This window comes from Hydra vulgaris, chromosome 01 (assembly GCF_038396675.1).
Source record: "Hydra vulgaris chromosome 01, alternate assembly HydraT2T_AEP".
NCBI lineage: Eukaryota > Metazoa > Cnidaria > Hydrozoa > Anthoathecata > Hydridae > Hydra > Hydra vulgaris.
In genome coordinates this window covers 44,955,527-44,978,472 of record NC_088920.1, presented here as the reverse complement: position 1 = coordinate 44,978,472, position 22,946 = coordinate 44,955,527, and the positions used below count along the sequence as shown (strand labels likewise).

General features: G+C 26.4%; 1 protein-coding gene across 2 annotated transcripts; it reads right to left on the bottom strand.

Moving 5' to 3' along the window:
- Positions 1–1,227: 1,227 nt before the first annotated feature.
- On the bottom strand, positions 1,228–16,980 carry LOC136075364 (uncharacterized). Of its 2 annotated transcripts, XM_065788314.1 has the most exons (5): positions 16,739–16,980; positions 16,011–16,110; positions 3,841–3,947; positions 2,013–2,074; positions 1,508–1,800 (listed from the first exon to the last, which is right to left on the bottom strand). In XM_065788314.1, exons 1-4 carry the CDS (start codon positions 16,952–16,954, stop codon positions 2,060–2,062), a joined length of 438 nt encoding a protein of 145 aa, XP_065644386.1. In that variant the 5' UTR covers positions 16,955–16,980; the 3' UTR covers positions 1,508–1,800; positions 2,013–2,059. The 2 variants fall into 2 exon arrangements, with proteins under 2 accessions (XP_065644385.1, XP_065644386.1); XM_065788313.1 differs by lacking the exon at positions 2,013–2,074 and having other exon boundaries at positions 1,228–1,800.
- Positions 16,981–22,946: the final 5,966 nt, after the last annotated feature.

Below are 22,946 nucleotides of genomic sequence, written 5' to 3'. Positions count from 1 at the left end.
TCATTGTCATATTAATTATTGTAATATTGCCTGGGCAAGCAATCATTCATCTTTCCTAAAAATTATTTAAACAAAACAAACGCAAGCAAGTCGATTAGTTTTGGGCGCAGATAAATACGAAAGTGCCGAGCTGTTACTCAAGGAAATAAATGCTCTAAACGTATACAAACTAAATATATACCATAACTTCTTATTTATGTATAAACTTCAGAAAGATATGATTCCAATATATTTTTTTAAAGTTTCACTCGAATTAATCTTAAATATGAAACAAGACACTCAATGAGTAATTACAACATCCAACTAACATCACTCAAAAAGTCTTTCTTCTCGACTATATGCCGAGGACCACGCTTGTGAATTCGCTTCTTGACTATAATATCTTTATTTTTTTATATATATATATATGAAAAAAATTAAATCTATTGATACATTTAAAAGAACAATAAAAAAACACTTACTAAGTTTAAACATTACGTACATTCTCTCATTTTTTTAAGAAATTGAAATAATTTTGTATTTCTTATTTTTAATGTGTTTTATTTATTTTTAAAATTGTATTAAATATGTATACGCATATGTCCCAATTTTTAATTTTTCAAAGTTTTTTTTTTTTCTTTTTTTTCAACTTTGTTTATTTTTTTATTCTTCTTTTTAATTTTTAATTTTTTTTTCTAACTTTAAATTCTTTTCAACCTTTAAATTTTTCTTTTTATCAAACTTATTAATTTCACTTTTTATATAATATCGGAAGTTGTAACATTTTATTGCATTTTTCTGTATTTCATGAAGAGGCTTAATGATAAGACATTTTGGCTTCAACTTGCCCCAGTCAGTTTGTAATTGTATATATATATATAAATATATATCTATACATATATCTATATATATATATATATATACATATATTTATATATATGTATATATATATATATATATATATTTATATATGCATTTATATATATATATGTATATACATGTGTATATATGTTTTTATATACATATATACATACATATACATATACATATATATATATATATATATATATATATATATATATATATATATATATATATATACATATGATTATATAAATTTAATCATATGTATATATATATATATATATATATATATATATATATATATATATATATATATATACATATGATTAAATTTATAGATAACATTGTAAAATGTGTATAATTACAAAAAAATAACAATCTTAATAAAAAAAAACACAAATATACATAGAAATATACATAGAAAGCAAAAACACATAAAAAATTTATACAGAGCAAAAAGCAAGTGTCAATATGCAAATATAAGATTGATTGTTTGAATTTGTTTAACACATGTTACATTACATATAGAAAGACATATTATCGCATGAAAAAAATTATTATTATTGCATATAGAAATATTTATACATAACTACATTACATTGGATGCAGAAGTTTAAATTTTTTTTAAATGCTTATTTCCGCCTATTTAAAACATTAAACGGGATTATTATTTAATGAATCATATAGTAAAAAATCTTGCAAATCAGTGGTAAATAATATAAATCATAGAGATCCTAAATAATGAGCAGAAAAAAACGTCACTTTTTTTGAAATAAACCATTTAGCGTGCATCCAGGGAGAGTAAAGTGATAAACGATCACCATTTTTTGCATGTATAAGAACATTTATTGCTCCTGTATCAAAACTAGAACTCCATTTTGTTGATGCTATGACTTCATTATTTTTACAAAGATGAAAGCTGGTTAACTTCACTGGTTGCCTATAATCTAGCTGCATCTAGATATAATATATAAAAATTGCGTCATTTTTTATTTAAATATATACTAGAATTAAAAAGTATTTTGTAAAAAGCTAGTTTTTCACAAAGCATTTTTTAACAGAAGTCGAAAATAATAAAAAGAAGTCATATTAAAATTCAAACTTTTGGCCCAAAGATAAATTTAAAAAAAATCAAGTATTTGGCGCAACGCATAAAATAAATTACCAACCTGCAAAACCTTAATCAAACATCTACGCGAAATTGCTGGAAAAAATACTATTCTGACTTGCTCTAAAAGCACAAACATGATATAATCTAAATACAATATATAAAGTCCAGCAAATAATAGAAATAATCACAAAGAAAATGAAAACTAATGCCATCTCCTTGCCACATACAATAATCTTGAAAAAACCAAAAATAATAATAAATAAACATCTAGCTACTTCAATTCTTCCACTTTTCTCAGTTTCTCAATTTTTACAATTAAATATTTTACATTCAAAAACTTTAGATAGAATAACCGTAACCGAGTCTATACATATCTTATGATGCAAGTAAATGAGTATGCATATCTTATTAACAATAAGTCGAATTATGAAAAAAGTTTAGATTTGAAGTAAACAATTCAACTGATCAACCCCTATTATTCAATTTACGCACAAAATTTTGAATGTTGTAAAAACGTCTCAATTAAAAGTTTTTTTTTGACTCTGTCAATCATATAACCTTATATTTAGTTGGTTTAAGAACTATTTTCCTTTTGCAAGCAGCATGATTACAATTAAAACTCCTCCTCTTAGATATTATTGAATATAACATGTGGTGTTAGACAAAAATCCATTCTATTACTAATCTACGTTAAAATCTGCGCAAATCATCTAAAATTGCTTTTATCTCTTTAAAATACAAATTTACTTTTCAATAGCATGACAAATAAGTTTAAAAAAGTCATAGATTTGTTTAAATTAGTTAAATTATAACTAAACATAGATCATACTAAGGGTACACTTTTCCAACCACGCTCAAAAGTAAACAATAATTTATGTCTGAATTTTTCATCGACAAAACAATCATTTAAATAGAAAAAGTTTTAAAACTATAACTATCGATAAAAATCTATCTTTTCAAAATCATATAGAAAGTACCTCCTCTAAAGTTCTTAAATCGATAGTTATTATAAACAAAGCTGCAAACTTATAAAACAAACAATGTTTAACGCAATTATATATATTTATAAGAGGTGCACGGGATTTTATATCCGGTATATTTCAATGAAGTAAAACCCTGGAACATGTTTGAACTAAGCGTATAGAACAATTTATGCTTTACGCTCAAGTATGAAAAAAATATGATTTAGGCACTGATAATTATTTCGATGCTCCTATTTGGCAAAGTAAATATGGTCATGTGGATCTTATCGTAGACCATCTATGAAATATAATAACTATACAAAATATCAATTTTTTCAATAACTTGGCTTATACTTCCTTTAAATATAATTAAAAATATATAAATTTCACTGGAAAACATTTTTATATATTTGTAACCAATTTATCTCCTTAATATTATTTAAGCTTCTTAATGTTCCAAACATTACTACGGAAACTTTAAAATTATATTAATTATTTCTATAACCTTATTGTGCTAATTGACTTTCTAAAAGTTTTTGTATTAATTTTTGTAAGCTCTCTCTTTTATGTTATTGTAAAAGATTGATATCGTAAAAAAAAGAAAAGTTCCCAGCTTATAGCGTATGCGACAAATGGATGCAGCTCTTACAATCTATTGCAATCTATTGCAATTTCTTTGTTGCCATTTGTGACTTTTACCAGTATTAAAATAATTAGAAACGAATATCCAATCAATGTCCGAAAAAATATCCGAAAAATAACAAACAACCTTTTAAAACCAGAACACATGGTTAATAATTCATTTAGTATTGTTTTTATTTCTTGTTAGAATAGTTATTTTGTTAAGTATTTACGCACACACACGTAACTCAACATAAAAATTTTTTTTTTTTAAAACAAAACATATTAAAAGATAAACTATACCTGAGCATTAATTTGATAAAATCCATCAACGTGAATTGTTAAATACGAATCGTTTCGTAATGATATCATTCCAGATTTTTTTAGTACCGTCCAAATGAAAAATGTACCTATAATCGAATAAAACGTTTTTTACTAATCTGAATCAAACATACTAAATGGATTGTTAGCGTATATAGTAGGGTGGGCCATGTTTTTAGTTTTTCTGATTTTTGCATCGTTACTAGTCGGAAAAGTTGCTACACCACGTAATATGACTACCTGAAAAATATTTACTTTTTTTAATTTAGTTGAAAGACGGCGACTTTTGCTTATAATACATGGGTATGAGATTCAGTGTTATTCGCTTACATATCACCTGAAAATAAGTAAAAACACCTAAATAAATGTAAAGAATAAAAACTACATTTTTATACTAAAAATGAATGTGAAAATGCAAAATCCTTATATAGAGTCCTTTTTACTGTCAAATTTTGGATATTTAAGTTTCGATTTTGTAGCAGAAACAAACTTTCCTTGACATTTTTTGTAGGTTGTGACGATCTTGTATACTCTAGAGACATCTTTTACTAGACATTTTAACATTTTGAGAATGGCATGGAATATCAGGAACTTGTTGAGTGCCATTTGTAACATTAACAGGTCTTCATGGTTTACTTCAAATAAAATTGGAGGATGAGATATATCAACATTTGAGCAGTCGATCATTTCTAAATATGAGGAAGCGGAGAAATTGAAAGAAATCTTTTGGTGAGAGAAAACACTTTCCCCATAATTATTCTCTTTTCTTCTACATGCAATAATTTTCTTTACTGCATCGACCGCTTTTTTATTGTCTTTCTCTTTGATGGCTAAAACACTTTAAGGATGAGCGAAATAAGAGTTTCTTTGCAATTAGTCTGGGCAGTTTCCATTATATAAGGATGATTAAAACTATGAACACATTTCATATTCATAAACAAATTCTGTACTCCTTCAACGTATTTTTATTTTTTCTTGATTAAAACTAACAGAAACAGTAAACTTCGATGATTTAATCAACAATTTAACAAACTTATTGTTGGTTTTTTTAAATCGACAAGTATACCGAAGCAAGCGATTGGTATTGAGTGAGCCACCTGGCATAAATATGATATCCTGGAGGAGTATTTTTAAAAAACTTCTTCGTTTCTACATTTAAATCTTGGAATCCTCGGATAACAGCATTGCATGCTTTAATTAAGTATTTCTGATCTTTACTGAGATCATGAATGACGTCATCAGACATCTCAATGAGTACTCCATTTACACTGGCAATGTCAACTACCAGTAAAAAATGAACATCAAAAGATAGTTGTTCACCAAGAATGACTTTGAATACATTAAGACCAGATGTAATGCCATGAAGTGCAATGGAAAAGGTTGGGAGGTAAGGATGTTTGTACGAGTTTTAAGTAAACGAATGATACCATTTTTCCAGCCCATGTTTACATTGGTTCCATCACAAATAACACTTTTTAAAGTCACAGGAGAATTTCTGGCATTTAAAACTGAAATGATTTCTTTTGCAACATCGACTGCTCTATGTGGACAATCGACTGCTCTTTGTGGACAAATGTGATGAAATAATAGGCTGTTAGGATATAAGCAGATAACGTAATGACCTTTTTAAATTGAGGTGACCCTGCTAACTTTACCAGCTTGTTCCACTAACCTTAGGTTTTTGTCTATACGGCCATCAAAATCGATTCCAATGATTTCAGTGGCTAATTTTGCATGCTCTTTGACATCATTTTGTTGCCAAAAGTTTCCTTGTCTTCTGCTAGATCTAATATGTATTGTGGTGAATCGATTGGCATATCTTTCAAGCAAGAGTTTACGATTTTGCATGCATATCGGTTGTTAATTCCCTTTCGTTTTATTATTTGACAGAAATACATTTCGATATTTGCGATCATGTCCAATATGTGAGCTGTTTTCTGAATCAGTAGCTTCGCCATATTTCTCATTATCATCACAACATTTGCTTTTTTTATCGCTCTTGCAGGAAAAAGGGATTGTTGATGACGAAGCTTGGCATGTTTCTTCATTCTTTTTTTCAATGTGTATTTGCAGTTTTTTACAAACTTTCTGCTTTTGGAGTTGTTCTGTGTCTTCTTAGCCAATGTGCATTTTGCGACTACTCTTTTGATTAAGCCAAAAATCTCATTCCATAAAAGTAATGTTAATGGAACATCGGCAGTTTGACCGGTCCCTAATACCATGATAAACACATTTGCAAGGACAAATTTCAAATAATTTCGTGAACAAACCAAGTTGGCTCTGAAACGTAAAAAAATATCTCTTCTCATCAACATACTTTCTCTTTGTATCTATTTGTATCAGTAATCAATTTATCCAAGCTTTACAGAATGCTGTTATGTAAAATTGTTAGCAAATCCGCCCTCAACCATTTGTTTACCAAATCATCAGCTACTATTTATGTCTCTGATCAATGAGTCTTAGGGTTGCGAGAATATCTTTGCGTGTCTTATGTACAGATAATGCTAAAAGACTTCTGGTTTTGTCAGCAATTGACGTTCTGGAAATTTACAAGGTTGGTCATACACTGAGTGGTTTGTGTCACTTTAATTTTAATACACTTTTTCTTCAAGTTCATTATATAATCTAAAAAGAGTAAGAATAAAAACACATTCAAAATCTACATTTACAATAAATAATTTTTAAAAAGTCATGTTCTCTCGTGAACGTAAATATCAAGTGCCAACAAATCAATACACAAACATTCAAACAATTTTATAATGCGTTAAACTTTAACATTAACAATCAAAACATATTTAAATTATGCATATTTTAATACTAATATTGCAATATGCATTCAGAACACTCATAAAATTGTGAGTGTTGTATTATTGCAATTTTATATTGAAAAACAACTATCTGATAGTCGTTGATTTTATCACGTTCATTACATAAAATCTTAATTCACCAATCTTAAACAATAGTGAGTAACAAAGTTACTGTGAGTAACAGTGAGTAACAGTGTATACTGTGAGTACTGTGTATATAGTAACAGAGTATACTGTGAGTACTGTGAGTAACAGTGAGTGATTTAGTAAAAATAAAAATAGTAATAGGATCAATGTCAAATATGGATATATTTATTTAAATAAAATTTGAATTATTAGTATAATCGAACTACGTAGAAAAGAGTTATTTAAAAAACTTAAACAAGTTGCCCCCTAAGATGTTAAAGGAAGTTCGAATTTTTATCGTTTTCTTATCATTTTTATATTATAGCAACTATTTGTAATAATGACAATAAATTTATAAAAAAAATTTGACTTACCCTTATATATAGTGTTTTTTTAGACTTTTTTAAAATTCTTAGTTCCCGCAACTACAAAAATACAATAATTTGCAAGAATGACAACAAATCCAGCAAACACTGCACGTACAAAGAACGTAAAATGTACGTTCAGTTTACGTTCTGAACTTCCTAGACAATTTTGGAACCAAAATATTTTGTTTTGGTCAACGTGGAACGTTCAAAAGACGTCTGAATTACATTCTGAAGTTACATTCTGAATTACATTCTTTTTATAAATGAAACACTGATCAAACAAATATGTAAACTAAAATTAAAATCTGGTTTTATAAGTATCGGACAAAAATGTTTCATTTTATGTTTAACTTTTCGTAGATATTTAGTTTGGTAGTTGTTAAATGCGTGCACCATTTTTTATTTTAACTTAAAATAATAATAACTAACGGTTTCATAAAGAGTTGTCTGAAATAGATTAGACTGTTTGAAATAGATTAGATTGTAATTTACTAATTTAATTATTATTACATTAATAGATTATTTCTTAGACTTTATTTAACAATGTGAATCATCTTTAGTTTTAGTATATATAAAGTAATGACTTTAAAAAAATTTTTTTGACTATATTTATTCTTTTATAAACATAATTGTATCAAAAACTGTATTTATAGTTTTTGTTAAAACTATAAATACAGTCAAAATAAACTGGAAAATAAAAATGTTTTGCCCAAAAATTGTAAAGATAATAAATTAACAATATTACTAAGTAATAATTACCTTTAATCAACCATATTGTTAAAAAAAACACTATTAGTATTCAATACTTTTTAGAAATGTTGTTGTTATTGCCAAACTGTTGTTATTGCTCGTTTCGAACCTGGATCTCCTGCTTCTGAAGCGAGCGGTCTAACCACTGCGCCACAGCCGCACCAAAGTTAAATTTATTTTTTTTTACATTTTATTTCTTTCAAAAGGATTTTTAATAGTAGAATATGCATTATGTATGCAATTTATATTGTCATTGTAAATACAATGACAATATAAATTGATATAGAATGATGTTTTAATAATAATAAAACTTTTAATTATTCTAACATTTAAATCGATAATAGATATTAGTATATAGAATGTGGCACGAACTTGATATTTTGCAGGTCTTTAAATACGATCTTTAAATGATAAGGTTGATTATGAGCTTTAAATGATAAAAATAGACTTTTTTAATTTTAATAATCTTACTATAAAACTAATTGATGTGTATAAATTTGTGAAAAAAACTCAATATTTTGCAAGTTGTATAGTTATATATATATAACTATATATATATATATATATATATATATATATATATATATATATATATATATATATATATATATATATATATATATATATATATATATATATATATATATATATATATATATATATATATATATATATATATAGTTATATCAAACGGGGCTAAATCATTTAGTGAAGTCTATATTGCTGTTGGGAGCTTTTTAAAGAATCTGTACAACATCTTAATCAAGCGTTGACCACTTCCCTAGCACAAAAGAGTCTTTCAAAAATGATTTTTTCTTGATCCTAATTGACACAATTAAATTATCTTTAGAAGACAGAATGAACAAGTTCTTCAAAAACGAGTCAAAGTAAAGATTTCTAATTGACCCGAAAAAACTACCCCAAAAAACAAACTTAAAGAGGATTAGAAAATATATATATATATATATATATATATATATATATATATATATATATATATATATATATATATATCTTTATAGTAAATTGGTAAGTGGTGTAAGTATTTAAGTATCGCTGGCAGCACAAAAAGTTTCTATACGCAACTATTACTGGAGGGAGGGGGCGCCACAACTACCTTTGCCCCATGCGCTAACAAACCTAGGGACGGCCTTGTATGTATATATATATATATATATGTATATTTATATATATATATATATATATATATATATATATATATATATATATATATTTATATAGATATATATATATATATATATATATATATATATATATATATATATATATATATATATATATATATATATATGAGTTTATTTTGTTTGTTTATTTGCATGAAAAATATATTTTAAATTTTTTAATATCATTTTCATTAAGAAATAAAACAGCAAGACTTTTAATAGTTGCGTGGCTTAAACAGCAAAACCATTTAAGCCACAAAACTATGTAACCAAAGATTATAAAACTGCTAAAAAAAATTTCTTTAAATTAAAAGATTTTTTAATGTTAATTCATTCATGCATCTTATTTATACTTGAATGTACCCGTTTTTTTTTTTTTTTATTTCATTCTTTGTTTCGAATTTGACTACACTTTGTTTATAAACTTTCAAAAAATTTTCATCGCGTACATGGTTCGCAAGCCCTAATCCTTGATAGGCTTATATCAGTACTTATAAAAACTTGTAGAATAAGATCACTTATATGCTCACAATATGTATTTAAATATGGTAATTAAATTTGGATAATATTTTAATCATACTTTTAATTTATTTTATTAACTTTTAAGGTTTCTCAATTGACATGAGTGGGAGAAATCGGTTTAAAATGATTTGAATGCTATCATGGTATACAGGCAAGGATTGAAGAAAAGGAAAAAGAAAATTTACAACCACTGGTCATTTTAAATATACAAAAGGTGAGCAATGAATGTAATTTTATAGCTATTGGATTTTATATGACTGAAATATTTTCGTTAACAGTAAGTAGCAGATCGTTAAGCAGTAATACATAGCTCATTTCCTTCTATTCATTGTTTGCAAATATATTTGCGGTCGTTTTTCATTTTAATTTACCTTTTTCATTTATGTCTTTCCTAACTGCTGACAAATATTTAAATATGAATTTTTATTGTGGGTGTCTTTTAGTTAGCTGACTTTTTGGCAATTAAATTAAAAGCAAAGTTTCTTTACTTTGCTTTTAAATTAAATTTTAGATTTTAGATTTCCTAAAACATGCCCTATCATTGACAGACACTTTTGTGATAAACTTTATTTCTTTAGATACTATAGTTGGTGACGAATTTAGTGGCATATTAAATCGAGCTAATAAATAATGTTTTTTTAATTGTACTTATATATTTATATTGTCAATTATATTTGTATTTTTTTTGTTGTAAAAATTTGTGTCAATACTTAGATTTAATTATTTATGCAATAACTTTATTATTATCCTAATGAGGGTTGCCACACGTGTCGAATCCTTAAACAGGTGTATTTAAAATTTAGGCCCTGTTGGTAAAAAAAAGACTCCATTTCTTATACCAAGACCCCATTTTTATAGTTGTTAGATATGGAGTAGGTATTAGAATGAACTGAATAAAACAAAACGTTGAATGAACGAACAAAATTTAGACATCAGATTGCTTCTATTGTGAACCTCCAAATGGACCAGTTTTGACGTCTTTGGACGTATTAAGGGCGTCAGTGTGCCCATTAGGAACATAACCAATTTTTAACAAAAGTATTTTTCTTAATAACGTTTTAATCAGCTAGATTATTTCTTCACGTGTATAATTTGTGAAATGTCTTGTGACATGTGCTGATATTTGTTGCCAATTTTCAAATATTTTTCTCGAATAATGCTGTAATGCCAAAATCCAAAACAAATCTTCTTTGTTTATAATTTAAACTTCTGAGAATGCTTGTTGAATATTATTGAGCCAGAAATATATGATCACACTTTTTATATTAAAGGTTTTCCATTATGTGACAGCAAGTTTAATAAGATCACAAGTCTTGTTAACATTCGAGTTGTTAAAAGTTTCAGGGCAGTTAAGAAGAGCATTGTAAGAATGTCAGAAAAATACTTTTGCTTTCTGAGCTCATTATTTTGTATGTTTAATTTAGATTGTATTCATATATACGTGGGCAAAAGTCAAAAAACAAAAGAGTTCCATCTCTAGTAAACCAAGATTTTCCATAAAATGTTAGAGTTAGTTGCCTTTGCTTGGCTATATGACTCTCTTACTGATTTTAAAGTTAAATGTATTTGATTACATAAAGTTTTTATTTGTTTACAGGTTTATACAACATTTTTAAAGGAAATTTAGGACCATCAAGCATACAATTTGTATTACAAGTCATTATAACATCTAAAACACATTTTAAAAGAGAATTCATTTCATTGCTTTTTCAAAAATAGCAACTTCCTGATACAATAACATTTTTGACTTTTACTCACTGCAACCTCCTGATGAATACATAATAGGTTGCAGGCAAATAGCTTCAATATATAACAAATTATCAGGGTATTAAATTATTAAACTATTATGTATAAAGTTGTTTTAAAACATTATAAACTGACTATTGCTACAGTTGCAACAATCGATTGGCCATTTTATTTAACTCCCAGTCCAATTTTGGGCTGATACGATGCAAAGTGTTTGATATTTTTCAAAAATTTATGGGCTAGTAAGACTAAACCCGTTAAAAACATAGGTTTTTCGGTAAAGCTTTTCATTTTTCCGAATAAAATATTTCCGCAACTTAGTCAATAGGGTAGGTCATGTTTTTTGAATTTATTGTCACTATTACAAAAAGTTGCTATAGTATGAAAATAATAAGAAAACAAAGCTTGACATCTTTAGCGGCAACTTTTGCCTAAACTTTTTAAATAACTCTTTTTAACGTTGTTTGAATTCACCAATAATTTCATAAGAATATTTCAAATTTTATTAAAATAACTTCACCCATATTTAACATTGATCCTATTTCTTATTTTATCACTCACTGTTCCATTGTTTAAGATTGGCGAATTATAATTTCACGTGTTAGATGTCACGCAAAGAAGCGTGTTAAAATTCATGCATGTGGTAAAATCGATAATTATACATTGAAAAGCAACTCGATATTTGTTTTTCAATATATAATTGTGATAATGCAACATTTACAATATTGTGAGCGTTCTGAATGCATATTGCGATATTATTATTATTGAAATATGCATACTTTAAATATGTTTTGATTGTTAATGTTAAAGTTTAACCCATTGTAGAGCTGTTTGAATGTTTGTGTATTGATTTATTGGCACTTGATATTACGTTTGCGAGAGAACATGACTATTTTTAATTTATTTTTTGTAAATATGGAATTCGAGTAGTTTTTTTATTTATATTCTTTTTAGATTACATAATGAACTTGGAAAAAAATCTTATCAAAATCAGAAGTGACATAGAATACTCGGCATGTGAAGATACTTATGCAGATTTTAAATTTCGGAAAAAAATATTGAAAATTACAAAAGTTATGGCCATGCAAATTTTACAACAGCTTTCCCCCGAAAATAAATGAGGGGGTGTAAACTTTGTACGGTCATAACTTTTGTAAACTTTAATATTTCTTTACAAAGCTTAAAATCTATGATAAATTTTAACTTAATTTAAGATAGTAAAGTTGAAAATTTTACTACATCAATGCCTGCACTTTTGGGCGGAGGAGGGCGGGGAAGGGGAAGCAGGTTGCCGCCATCCCAAATATTTGCGAGGCCTCCTCGTTTGGCATAGTTATGAACATACTTAAGTTTGGACTTGGCACAATGTGTGAAAGGGTCCTATCTGAAACATCAAAAAAAGCCCATATATATATATATATATATATATATATATATATGTAATTAGTAAAAAACACTTATCTAACTTTTTTTTTCAACTTTAAGTCTCACCATTGCTGGATCATCAGGAAGAAAACTCTTCCTGATGATCCAGCAATGGTGAAACTTAAAGTTGAAGAGTAAAGTTAGATAAGTGTTTTTTACTAATTTATTATTGCTCTGTTATTTTAGAACATTGAGTACTCTATTTTTAAAATACACTAACATAATTTACTAACATATTTTCTCGCAGAAAGCAAAACAGTTCTGCGGTGGAAAATGCCCTTTCTGAATCTACGCTTGTTGGTAGATATCTCCGAGTACAACTGCTTTCAAAAAAAACATTTCTTTTGATAATTTAGAAGTCAGAGTTTTGCCTAACCTTGACAAAGAGTTTCTGGATGTTGATAAAAAAAAACTTTTTCGAAGGCTTTAATTAGTTACTCATTTATAGTTTTCGGTATTTCATTATCTTTGCTTTTCGGTATTTCAACATCTTCACTTACTAAATCTTCAACGTTGTCCAAGGAAATTGCATTGCATTATAATCAAATGCAATGCAATTATAATCTAATGCAAAATACTTTTTTTTTGTAATAACATTTATTTTAAAATCTAGTAAATGAATAAATATTATTCATAGTTTTTTGTTTAATTTGATATAGTATATATTGTAGACTTTTTATAATAGTAAACTTAACTGCCCTTAATTAAACACAGACATAAGAATACGAGTTTATTTCATCGTTGTTGTTAAAACCTGTTGTTTTACTTTTAACCAGCTGATAGCTTTTCGCAAGGTTTAACGAAGAGATGTGAATACGACTGCAGATAAATAACAATGATTGAAACACAGTTAACTCTTCATACTAATGCGGCGTCTGTATTTTTGCATTGGTGTAACCAGAGGCAATTTTAATGGTTTCTATCAACTAATTTTTGTTGCAATAGTTCTCTAATGGTTGTAAAAGCGTTAAAGAAACCATCATTTTTAACAAGACCTAATTTGTTCAAGTAATTTTAAAATTTTATTTGCATACCTTAAAAAGCTCATTTATATTCTTTTTAATAGTAATGTTACTCCGTTCATCAACAGTTATGCTGAACTTTTCACAACACTTTTTCAAAATCAAAGATTTCGAAAACAGCTTTCGTTTTTTATCTCATAGAACGCAGTTGTTATTTTTGCGACTATTTATGATTTCATTTTTTGGCTTTAAGAAATCTGGTTTTAGAATAAACTTGCATCGAATTTTGTAATAGCTTATGGTACATTTTGCTTCATTAGCTAAATTGGCTAAGATTTTGAAAAATACATCCAGACAGCACAAAGCTCTGCTGTCTGGATTTATTTTTTAAAATCTTTTGACATGTTGTTATATAGTACTTGACTTTTATGCGTTTTAAAGATGAATATATCATGAATAAAATTGCATTACTTACTAATCGTTAAAACTTATATAGAATGTGGATTAAAAATGCTTCAGTTACAAAATTTCGCTTCAGCATCGCTTTAGCCAATTAAAATAAAACATTTAGGCTATTAAAATTATTACCAAGTGTTAAAAAAAATGCTAAACTTTTTTTTTTTGTTGTTTTAAACTAATAAGATTTGCAGGTTGCAATTTTTATTAAGTTCAAAGTAATAAAATTTTGAATTCTTCTAGCTAATATTTCTTGTACGTAAATTTTAATATGTTGTAAAACATAAAAACAGTAGCGTACTTACTAGCTTTTTTTTTTTGTAATATTTCAATTTTAATGGTTTAGATCGTCATCAGACGTAAAGAATAATTACAAAAACTTTTCATATAAAAACCGTTACAAAATCGAGTACATTGAAAAGCATACAGAAGGTTATGCAACGATGACGTTAATAAAAATTACCTTCTGGTTCTTTAAAATTTTCTTAAATAGCGGTCTCCAACTATAGGATTTCTCAAACCAATATTTTTGGGTGTATCCAGTGAAATATGCAGCCGTGTCACAGTGTTTTTAGTGCTTGCTTTAGAAGTAAGAGATCTAGTTTTCGAAACGAGCTCTAGGTATATTTCGCATTATCGGTAAGTAAGATGGCGTTAGCTATATAGTTAAATGCTTATCCACGGTGTTCTGTGACAAGACCGTAAGACCCTCTACAAAAATAATTTAATGAAAAAAATAAAAGTATACACCGTGACGATTTTTGCAATATTGAGTTGCTCTAGTAGCATACCAGTTGCCGTTCGTGCTATTTATTTGGCATTAGATGCTTCTTTGCAAAATTATCTTTTTTGTTTCCCCGACATAAATTTTACCATAAAAACACGTACGCTTGTGCTTCCAATGGTTTCTTTTTGGTATTAATTTAGATTTGCTGTTGTTTCTAATTTTATTGATTAGGTGCCCCAAGAAGACCTAACAGTCTTGTCACAGAGCACCGCGGAAATGCATTTAAATACGAAGTTCACGCCTCCTTCCTTACCGTGACGCAAAAATATGTCCAGAGTTTGTTTCGAACCTAGATCTCCTGCTTCTAAAGCAAGCTCTCTAACCACTGCGGCACGGCTGCTTGTTGTAAAAATAACTTTGACATTATATGTTTTGAGTAGCTTTAGTCCAAATTTTGGTAGGCAAGACAGTTTAATGATTAAGTTTTTTTTTTTTACGACTTTAATGTTAGGCCTGATTATTTGTGACCGCCTTCATCAAATATATCTGTTAAAAATTGAATACTGTCGTTAATGTATTAATTCGAGCAAATAATTTGGTTGCTCATGATTCGAAGTCTTTAAAAACTCCATTAAAAATACCAGGATTGATATTTGAGTTGGATTTTATTTCTTTATAATTTCTTATTTTAGACCTTTAAAATCTTAATGAGAACTATTTGTGTTTATGTTATATTAATATCAAAAAATTAACTTCTCTCTGTTCATTTTCAACCTCTAGCGAGTAGAGAAAACTTGAAGTCTTGTTGATTTAATAAAACGAAAAGTTTATTATGTTTTGCAATTAAATCAAATAAAAATGAATTTCATCAACATACCTTCTATAAAAATTTATTTTATAAAAGATACGTTAATTAAGTGCATTGACTTAAAAATAGTTTTATTAATTGGTGGATGTCAAGTGTTAACTTGATTCTTGTTTTTTGTATATATTTACTCGTATTTAATAATTATTAATGCTTATTCTAACAAAATTTAAAATTGAATGATGCATCAGTAATAACAAAAAATATAATTTACCATCAATATCATATTTTATTGGAACTAAGTTTGAGTTAAGATTCTGAGTTAAGTTTGACAAACTCTGATTTTTCGGACCTAACACAATGATTTCATTGACCTAAAAAATAGGTTTATAATGTTTCAGTTTATAAACATAAACTTAATTTAAACTGAATTATAAAAATGATTTAAAACTATAAAATGTGAAACAAAAAATTGTTAAAAATAAATGTGATAAATCAATGGTTATATAATTTGAAGTAAAATAGTTATATGGGATATATTTTTGGAGACTTTACCAGAAGTAAAATGAACTCCCTATTTGGTTTGGGCGGGTGGGTTAGAGTGGGGATGGTTTGTGTAGGCACATAAAATTTAAGTATAAACAAGAAATGGGAAGCAAAATAACTACTTTGCATACTTCAGGGAAAATGTCAAACAAATATTATCAGCAATAAAACTGTCAAAATAAAAACTTCAAACTAGTAATGTCAACAATATAAAAACTCTATACCAATTTTGAAACTAGCCGTCAAGTAATTATTGATATCAAAGTCTATTATAAATAAAAATAAAAAGTAAAAAAAGTAGATCAAGCTATACGTGGAAAGTACCAAACTCTACTAAACTTACTTTTTACTGGTGTACTACTGTAAATATTTTGTTAAAAAATAACTATAATGTCTGTTTGGTCGATAATAAGATTCGCCGCATACGTTTTACACTGTTAAAGTTCATTAACTTACCTTATTACGATTCAGATTTTTTTGCAAAAGTTGTAAAGTATTTTGTAATTCTGACAAAATTTCATTTGCAATGTAAACACGCAATTGCACTTGATAAATCCATACACAAATACCACCTTGTAATAACAATAAAGAAAGAAAAAATACATTTTTAGGGTTGAAAAGAGTCGATTTTTCTTTTAATGAAAAATACATGTTTTTTGAAATATATCGCATCTGGCTAACATAAAATGTGTTAGAAATGAAAATAATTATATTCAACAAGAGGTCTATTGAATTTTACTTTCGCGATAAGTTTTACTTTCGAAACTTTCATATTGGTTTTATGTTTCATATTGTATTAAATTTCATAGCAAAATTCAACGTTTTATACAATATTTTCTAAACCTAAAACAATCTGACTTTTCAGATTATCACTTTTCAAAAAAAATGAGTAATGGGGGTGCGCGTGCGAGTTCCTGAAAAATATATGTAAGACAATTTTGAAGTGAAATCTAGGATCGAGAGCAAACAAAGATATTAAAAATTACAAAATTAGAAAAAAATTTGGTAATAAAATCTTTACGGAAAAAGAAGAGAAGGTGTCAGGGTTGGGTTAGGGTGAGGATGGGGTTAGGTTTAGGATTAGGGTTAGGATGAAATAGAATAGAAAAAAAACTTTTGACCTGAACGGACATGCTTTTGTAAGCTAAATTAAAAATGACTAAATTTACCGTTTCTCAAATTAAAGACCTGTTAAATATGCATGAGGATACTTTATTAAAAATATTTAACGAGAAGTTTAATAAAACGGAAATTAGGCTATTAAATTTTCAAGAAGTAAATACAAAACTAAAAAAATGAACTAAGGAAATTGGTGGAGTTTCTTAGCGAGAAATATGAATCAATTGTTCAAGCACTTTCTGAATTAAAAAAAAGCCAAACTTGTCATCAAACCAAAATGATATAACAAACGTTGTTGTCAAAAGACAAACGAGCTGAGTTGGAAGGCAGGAGCAGAAGAAATAACTTAAGGTTTACGGGAATTGAGGGAGACAATAACGAAACGTGGGAACTGAGCGAGGAAAAGATTCAAAACGCTTTAAAGACAAAACTTGGATTTAAAGGTATTAGGCCGGGTGATTAAATATGAGCATTCGCTTTTACTTATTAATTGGTCAGCTTTGCATGAATAAAAACGTTAGAAGTTTTTCTTTTGTTTTTATTTACGTAAAGTCAAGGAATTTGCTCAGTAATTGTTCAGCTTTACGTGAACAAAAACTAGACAAAATTGGCTCAAGATTTTATTCACGTAAAGCTGACTAATTACTGAGTCAAAGCAATTGCTTATTTTTATTTACCCGGCCTATTAGTGAAATTAAACGAACGTACAGGACGGGGAAAAAAAGTAGCGATGGAAAAAAGTCCAACAAAACCATAATAGTTAAATTTTTGAACTACAAAGACAAAAAAAACTGCGTTGAATAACCATGTTCAGTTAAAATTGTGGAACGATCAATTTTACGTAAACGAAGTCTATTGCGAAGGAACTTTAAAATTGCGAAAACAGTTATTTAAAGAAGCAGAAGATTTGAGAGCCAAAGGTATATATGCCAAAGTTGTATATAATAAACTTGCAACGCGCGACTTTTTTAAAATTATTTTATCTTAGAGTTATTGATTTTATCTTTATTATTACTTATTTTAATATTATTTGTTTTTAAATATTAAAGTGGATTCAAATCGCTATAAGAATTAGATATTTTTCAACTCAAAAGAAAACCTTAAAAATCTTTGCAGTAGTTTTGACGCAAATCTGACTATTTTTAATGTATTATGTATAACTGGAACTTGGTGTAGTTCTGATGACTCAAATTTAGATATATCTTTAAATATATAATAAATATGTTTCAATAATTGAAATATTGATCAATAAAACTAAAAACATTGTGATTAAATTAAAACTTTTAGTACATGATGATGTTATAAATAAAAGTAACCACGAAAAGAAATTAGTTAACATATTAGGTGATCTGAATTTAAGTTGCTTTAATATTTGTAAATAGATCAGTTCCACTAATAAACAAACCAACTCGAATTACTCAAACAACAATTTCCTTAATTGATGACATTATAACCAACGATACTTTAATTCATTCGCTTGAAAAAGGCATTATTAAAAGTGACATTTCTGATCATTTTCCTATTTTCTTTTCAATAAATATTAATGCAAAAATTTTATAAAATATTTTTTTAAAAATTATTTAAAAAACGAATTTTTCATAATAAAATCCTAGAATCTTTTAAATATCAACTTTCTTTAGTCAATTACGATATTATTAACTTTTCTGAAACATTAATTTCATATACAAATCTTTTTTTTTTTATTTTTTATAAAATTTATGACACCAAGTAGAAATAAATTACAAACATAAAAAAATTAAATCGCCACGGATTACTAAGGGTATTCTAAAGTGTTCTAAAATTAAACATAAACTTTATATTATATATTTAAAATCAAAACAACTCGGGGTAAGACCATATATAAAAACTACCAGTAAGCAACCCGTCAAACGGGTTATTAGTAATTAAATCATTAATAACAACAAAAACACATTAATAACTTGATATATTATATAAAAAATTAAATGCAAATTTATCTATAAATAATATTTTAAGTTTGACTCTCCATCAACAATATAACTGCTTATAGTTAACGACATAAAGACTGCATTAACATCAGTTAAGTTTCTTTTAAAACCTGTCACAACAAAGCGAGTACCAGGAAAGGAATGTCAAGTAAAGTCTGTCATTACCTAAAAAGAAAATGGAAAAAAGAATTACAATTTTTAATTACAAATTATTATTTGCATTTTATTGTTAATATAATTAAAATAATAATATAACAGAAAATGTATAGAATAAAAAAGTAGCTAAAACAGCCTAGTTCTATTAACACAAAACACAGTAACAATAGCATATAGCATAAGATATTTGAAAGCACACATTAATACGTGTCTCAATTTATTTGCATTTTTATCGACTTCTGTCAACTGACTCTACATACGTGTATACGCAGGTTTTTGTAGGTTGAGCTATGCGAAACGATTTAATTTAGTCGATTTTTAATTTAAATTAACTAAGAAATGCGACCCTCTCCTAACCCCGTGAATCAAATACACCTCCGCCAAAACTTTAACATAAAATTGTTTATTTCTACTTTTAAATTATATATATATATATATATATATATATATATATATATATATATATATATATATATATATATATATATATATATATATATATATATATATATATATATCACGGCTGTTTCACACAATGTAAATTTGGGCATTTCATCACGAGTTTAGCAAAAAAAGCTTTCGCATAAAAAGTATTAAAAAAATTCCGCATATAAAGTATATAAAAGTTCAATAACTTTAAAGTAATACTTTTTTTTTTCTATAAAAGCTTTTATGTTTAAATAAAAACAATATGATAGATCTATCTTTCCTTGTTAAATAGATATTTGCATGAAACGGAATAAAGTTAAGCATTGTTGAAATATTTTATATGATTTTGGATCACTTTTCTGTTTTTGGCGATTTTTACGGAAAACTTTTCTTGGGCCAACTAAGATTTGATAACATAGCTACATGGTTGATGGTTGAAATTTGGAATACTTAGCAATGAATGTCTATTCTATCAGATTCCTACGTAATCCGTGTAATTTTTTTTTACTATAACTCAATTTTTAAAGCATTTAAACGTTTAAATTTATTTCTTTTAAATATAAAATATTAATTTTTTGATGGATGAAGTAAGTTAGTGAAATTTCAACCTTTTATGCAGATAAAGATATAAAAATTACTTTATGTACCTCTTGCTATGTTATCAAATATGTTTTTAAACTTGGCATGTTTTATAACCTATTTTTTTAGTTTTACGCTTAGACTTGTGTTGACATTTCTAAGCGATGATGTAACTTTATTCCGTTACTTCCCAATCTATTTACTAACGAATTTTATTGAAACAACTGTTTCGTCGAGACAAATTTTGGAGGTATAAAATAAACAAAGTTACGCAAAGTTATTTTCCAAGATATTAACTAAAAAAAATTATTTATGACAATCCACAAAAACGAGTTATCAAATTATTTAAATTGCCTATCTTATGTATATTTATAAAAAATGTGTTATTTTTCAAGAAATTATTATACGTTGGAAAGCAAAAATAATTCGAAATTTTTAATCTTTTTTTTTTTTTTTAAATCTTTTTTAAGAAAAGTTTTTTTAACAAAAAAAAAGTTTTGATAAAATTTTGCGATATTTTTCTTCCGCCTACTATTATAGTGCCTGTATCCGTTCACATTTGATGTAAATAAAATAAATTTGTTTTATAATTAGTCTGACTATGTTTATATTACATATAAGTCAACAGAAATATTATTTTTTTAATTACTTTTGCTAAAAAGTGCCATTAAAGTTTCGAAACTCAGCCAAGTTCGTCATTTTAAGTGTTTATTTAAAAATCAGAGCAAGCTGTAATTAATTCATTAGCTATTAAAATATAAAACATTTAATTCGTGTTCATAATCTTTTTACAGAACGAAATTATCTTAAATATTTCAAAAGTTATGCAAATTTTAGTAACACCCCTTGAGCAATTATTTTGAAAAAATAACAAGAAGCCACTTTGAAACAGCCGTGATATATAAATATATATATGTATATATATATATATATATATATATATATATATATATATATATATATATATATATATATATATATATATATATATATATATATATATATATATATATATATATATATATATATATATATATATATATATATATATATATATATATATATATACGTAAGTGTATATATATGAATAAAGAAAATATCTTTATATTATCATGTATAATATTGTATACTTAAAAGAGTGCTAAATAGATAAACTAGAGCTATATAATTTATGTTACTGTTACCTACAGTACCAGGAATTAGCTAAATGCTATGTTTATAATATAGTTTAATATTGCAACTCTGAGTTTCATTTGTTAACACAATCATCAGGCAAGTAGCCTGAGTGCATCATAAAGTTAGTTAGCCTAGAGATATATAAAGTAGATTATTGTAGCTATTTTTAGTTGTTAGTCAGGTTTGTAGCAAGCTTTGAAATTTTTTAATAAGTATTTATTTTCGTGGAGACACTTTGATATAATTTTGGTTCTTTTATTTAACAATTCCTCAGGCTTTGGATAAGATATTTACTCACATAGACAGCTTTTGTAATATATTTCATCATTTTATATATATTTTTATATCAATTTTAATTTTTTTATTTTTTAATATGTAAATTATGCACATTATCACATAAAAAAAATATTTTAAACAACATTAAACATATAACTATTAACAACTATTAGCTAACTAAAACCAAATCAATAATATTATTAACCTAACTACTAATCAATTTCCGTCCCATAACGATCCAAAATACAAATATAAATCGTAACGTCCACTAAACAAATCGTAGCAAAATTAAACTTTAACAACTTGCCTGATGATTGTGACAACACATGAAACTCAGAATTGTAATAATAAATTACGTTATAAACATTAGCATTTAGCTAATTCCTGGTACTGCAGGTAACAGTAACATATATACTATATATATACATTTAAACAACTTTAAAATGTGTTCTACAAAATAGAGTGCTCAACGTTCTTAACAGAACAGAGCAATTATATAGTAGTAGAAAATCAATTTTTTTCATTTTACACTGTGTTTCATCAAAAAAGATTCATCAAAAAACCACTTTGAAAACATGAAAACAACATAATATAAACATATATATTAACTATAAAGTACAATATATTTATTTCACTTTACATAACATATACAAACACCTCATAACAGTTATATACACATTAGAAAAAATAGATTTTATACTATTAAAAAAACAGATTTTCTAAAACATTTATACTACTAGGTTCGCGTAAATGCGGATTTTACGAAACCGTTTTTTTCGGCCAAATTCTGTGATACGCTTTTTCAAGTTTGTTGAAAAGTTTCATGGTATGAACTTGTTTTACTCTGTTATTTTTTAGAAATATATATCAACATAGATATTTTTTGAATACTAGAATTATGGAACTTTAATTTTGTATGGATTTTTTGATACAAAATTTTATTTATTTATGAATTTGATTGT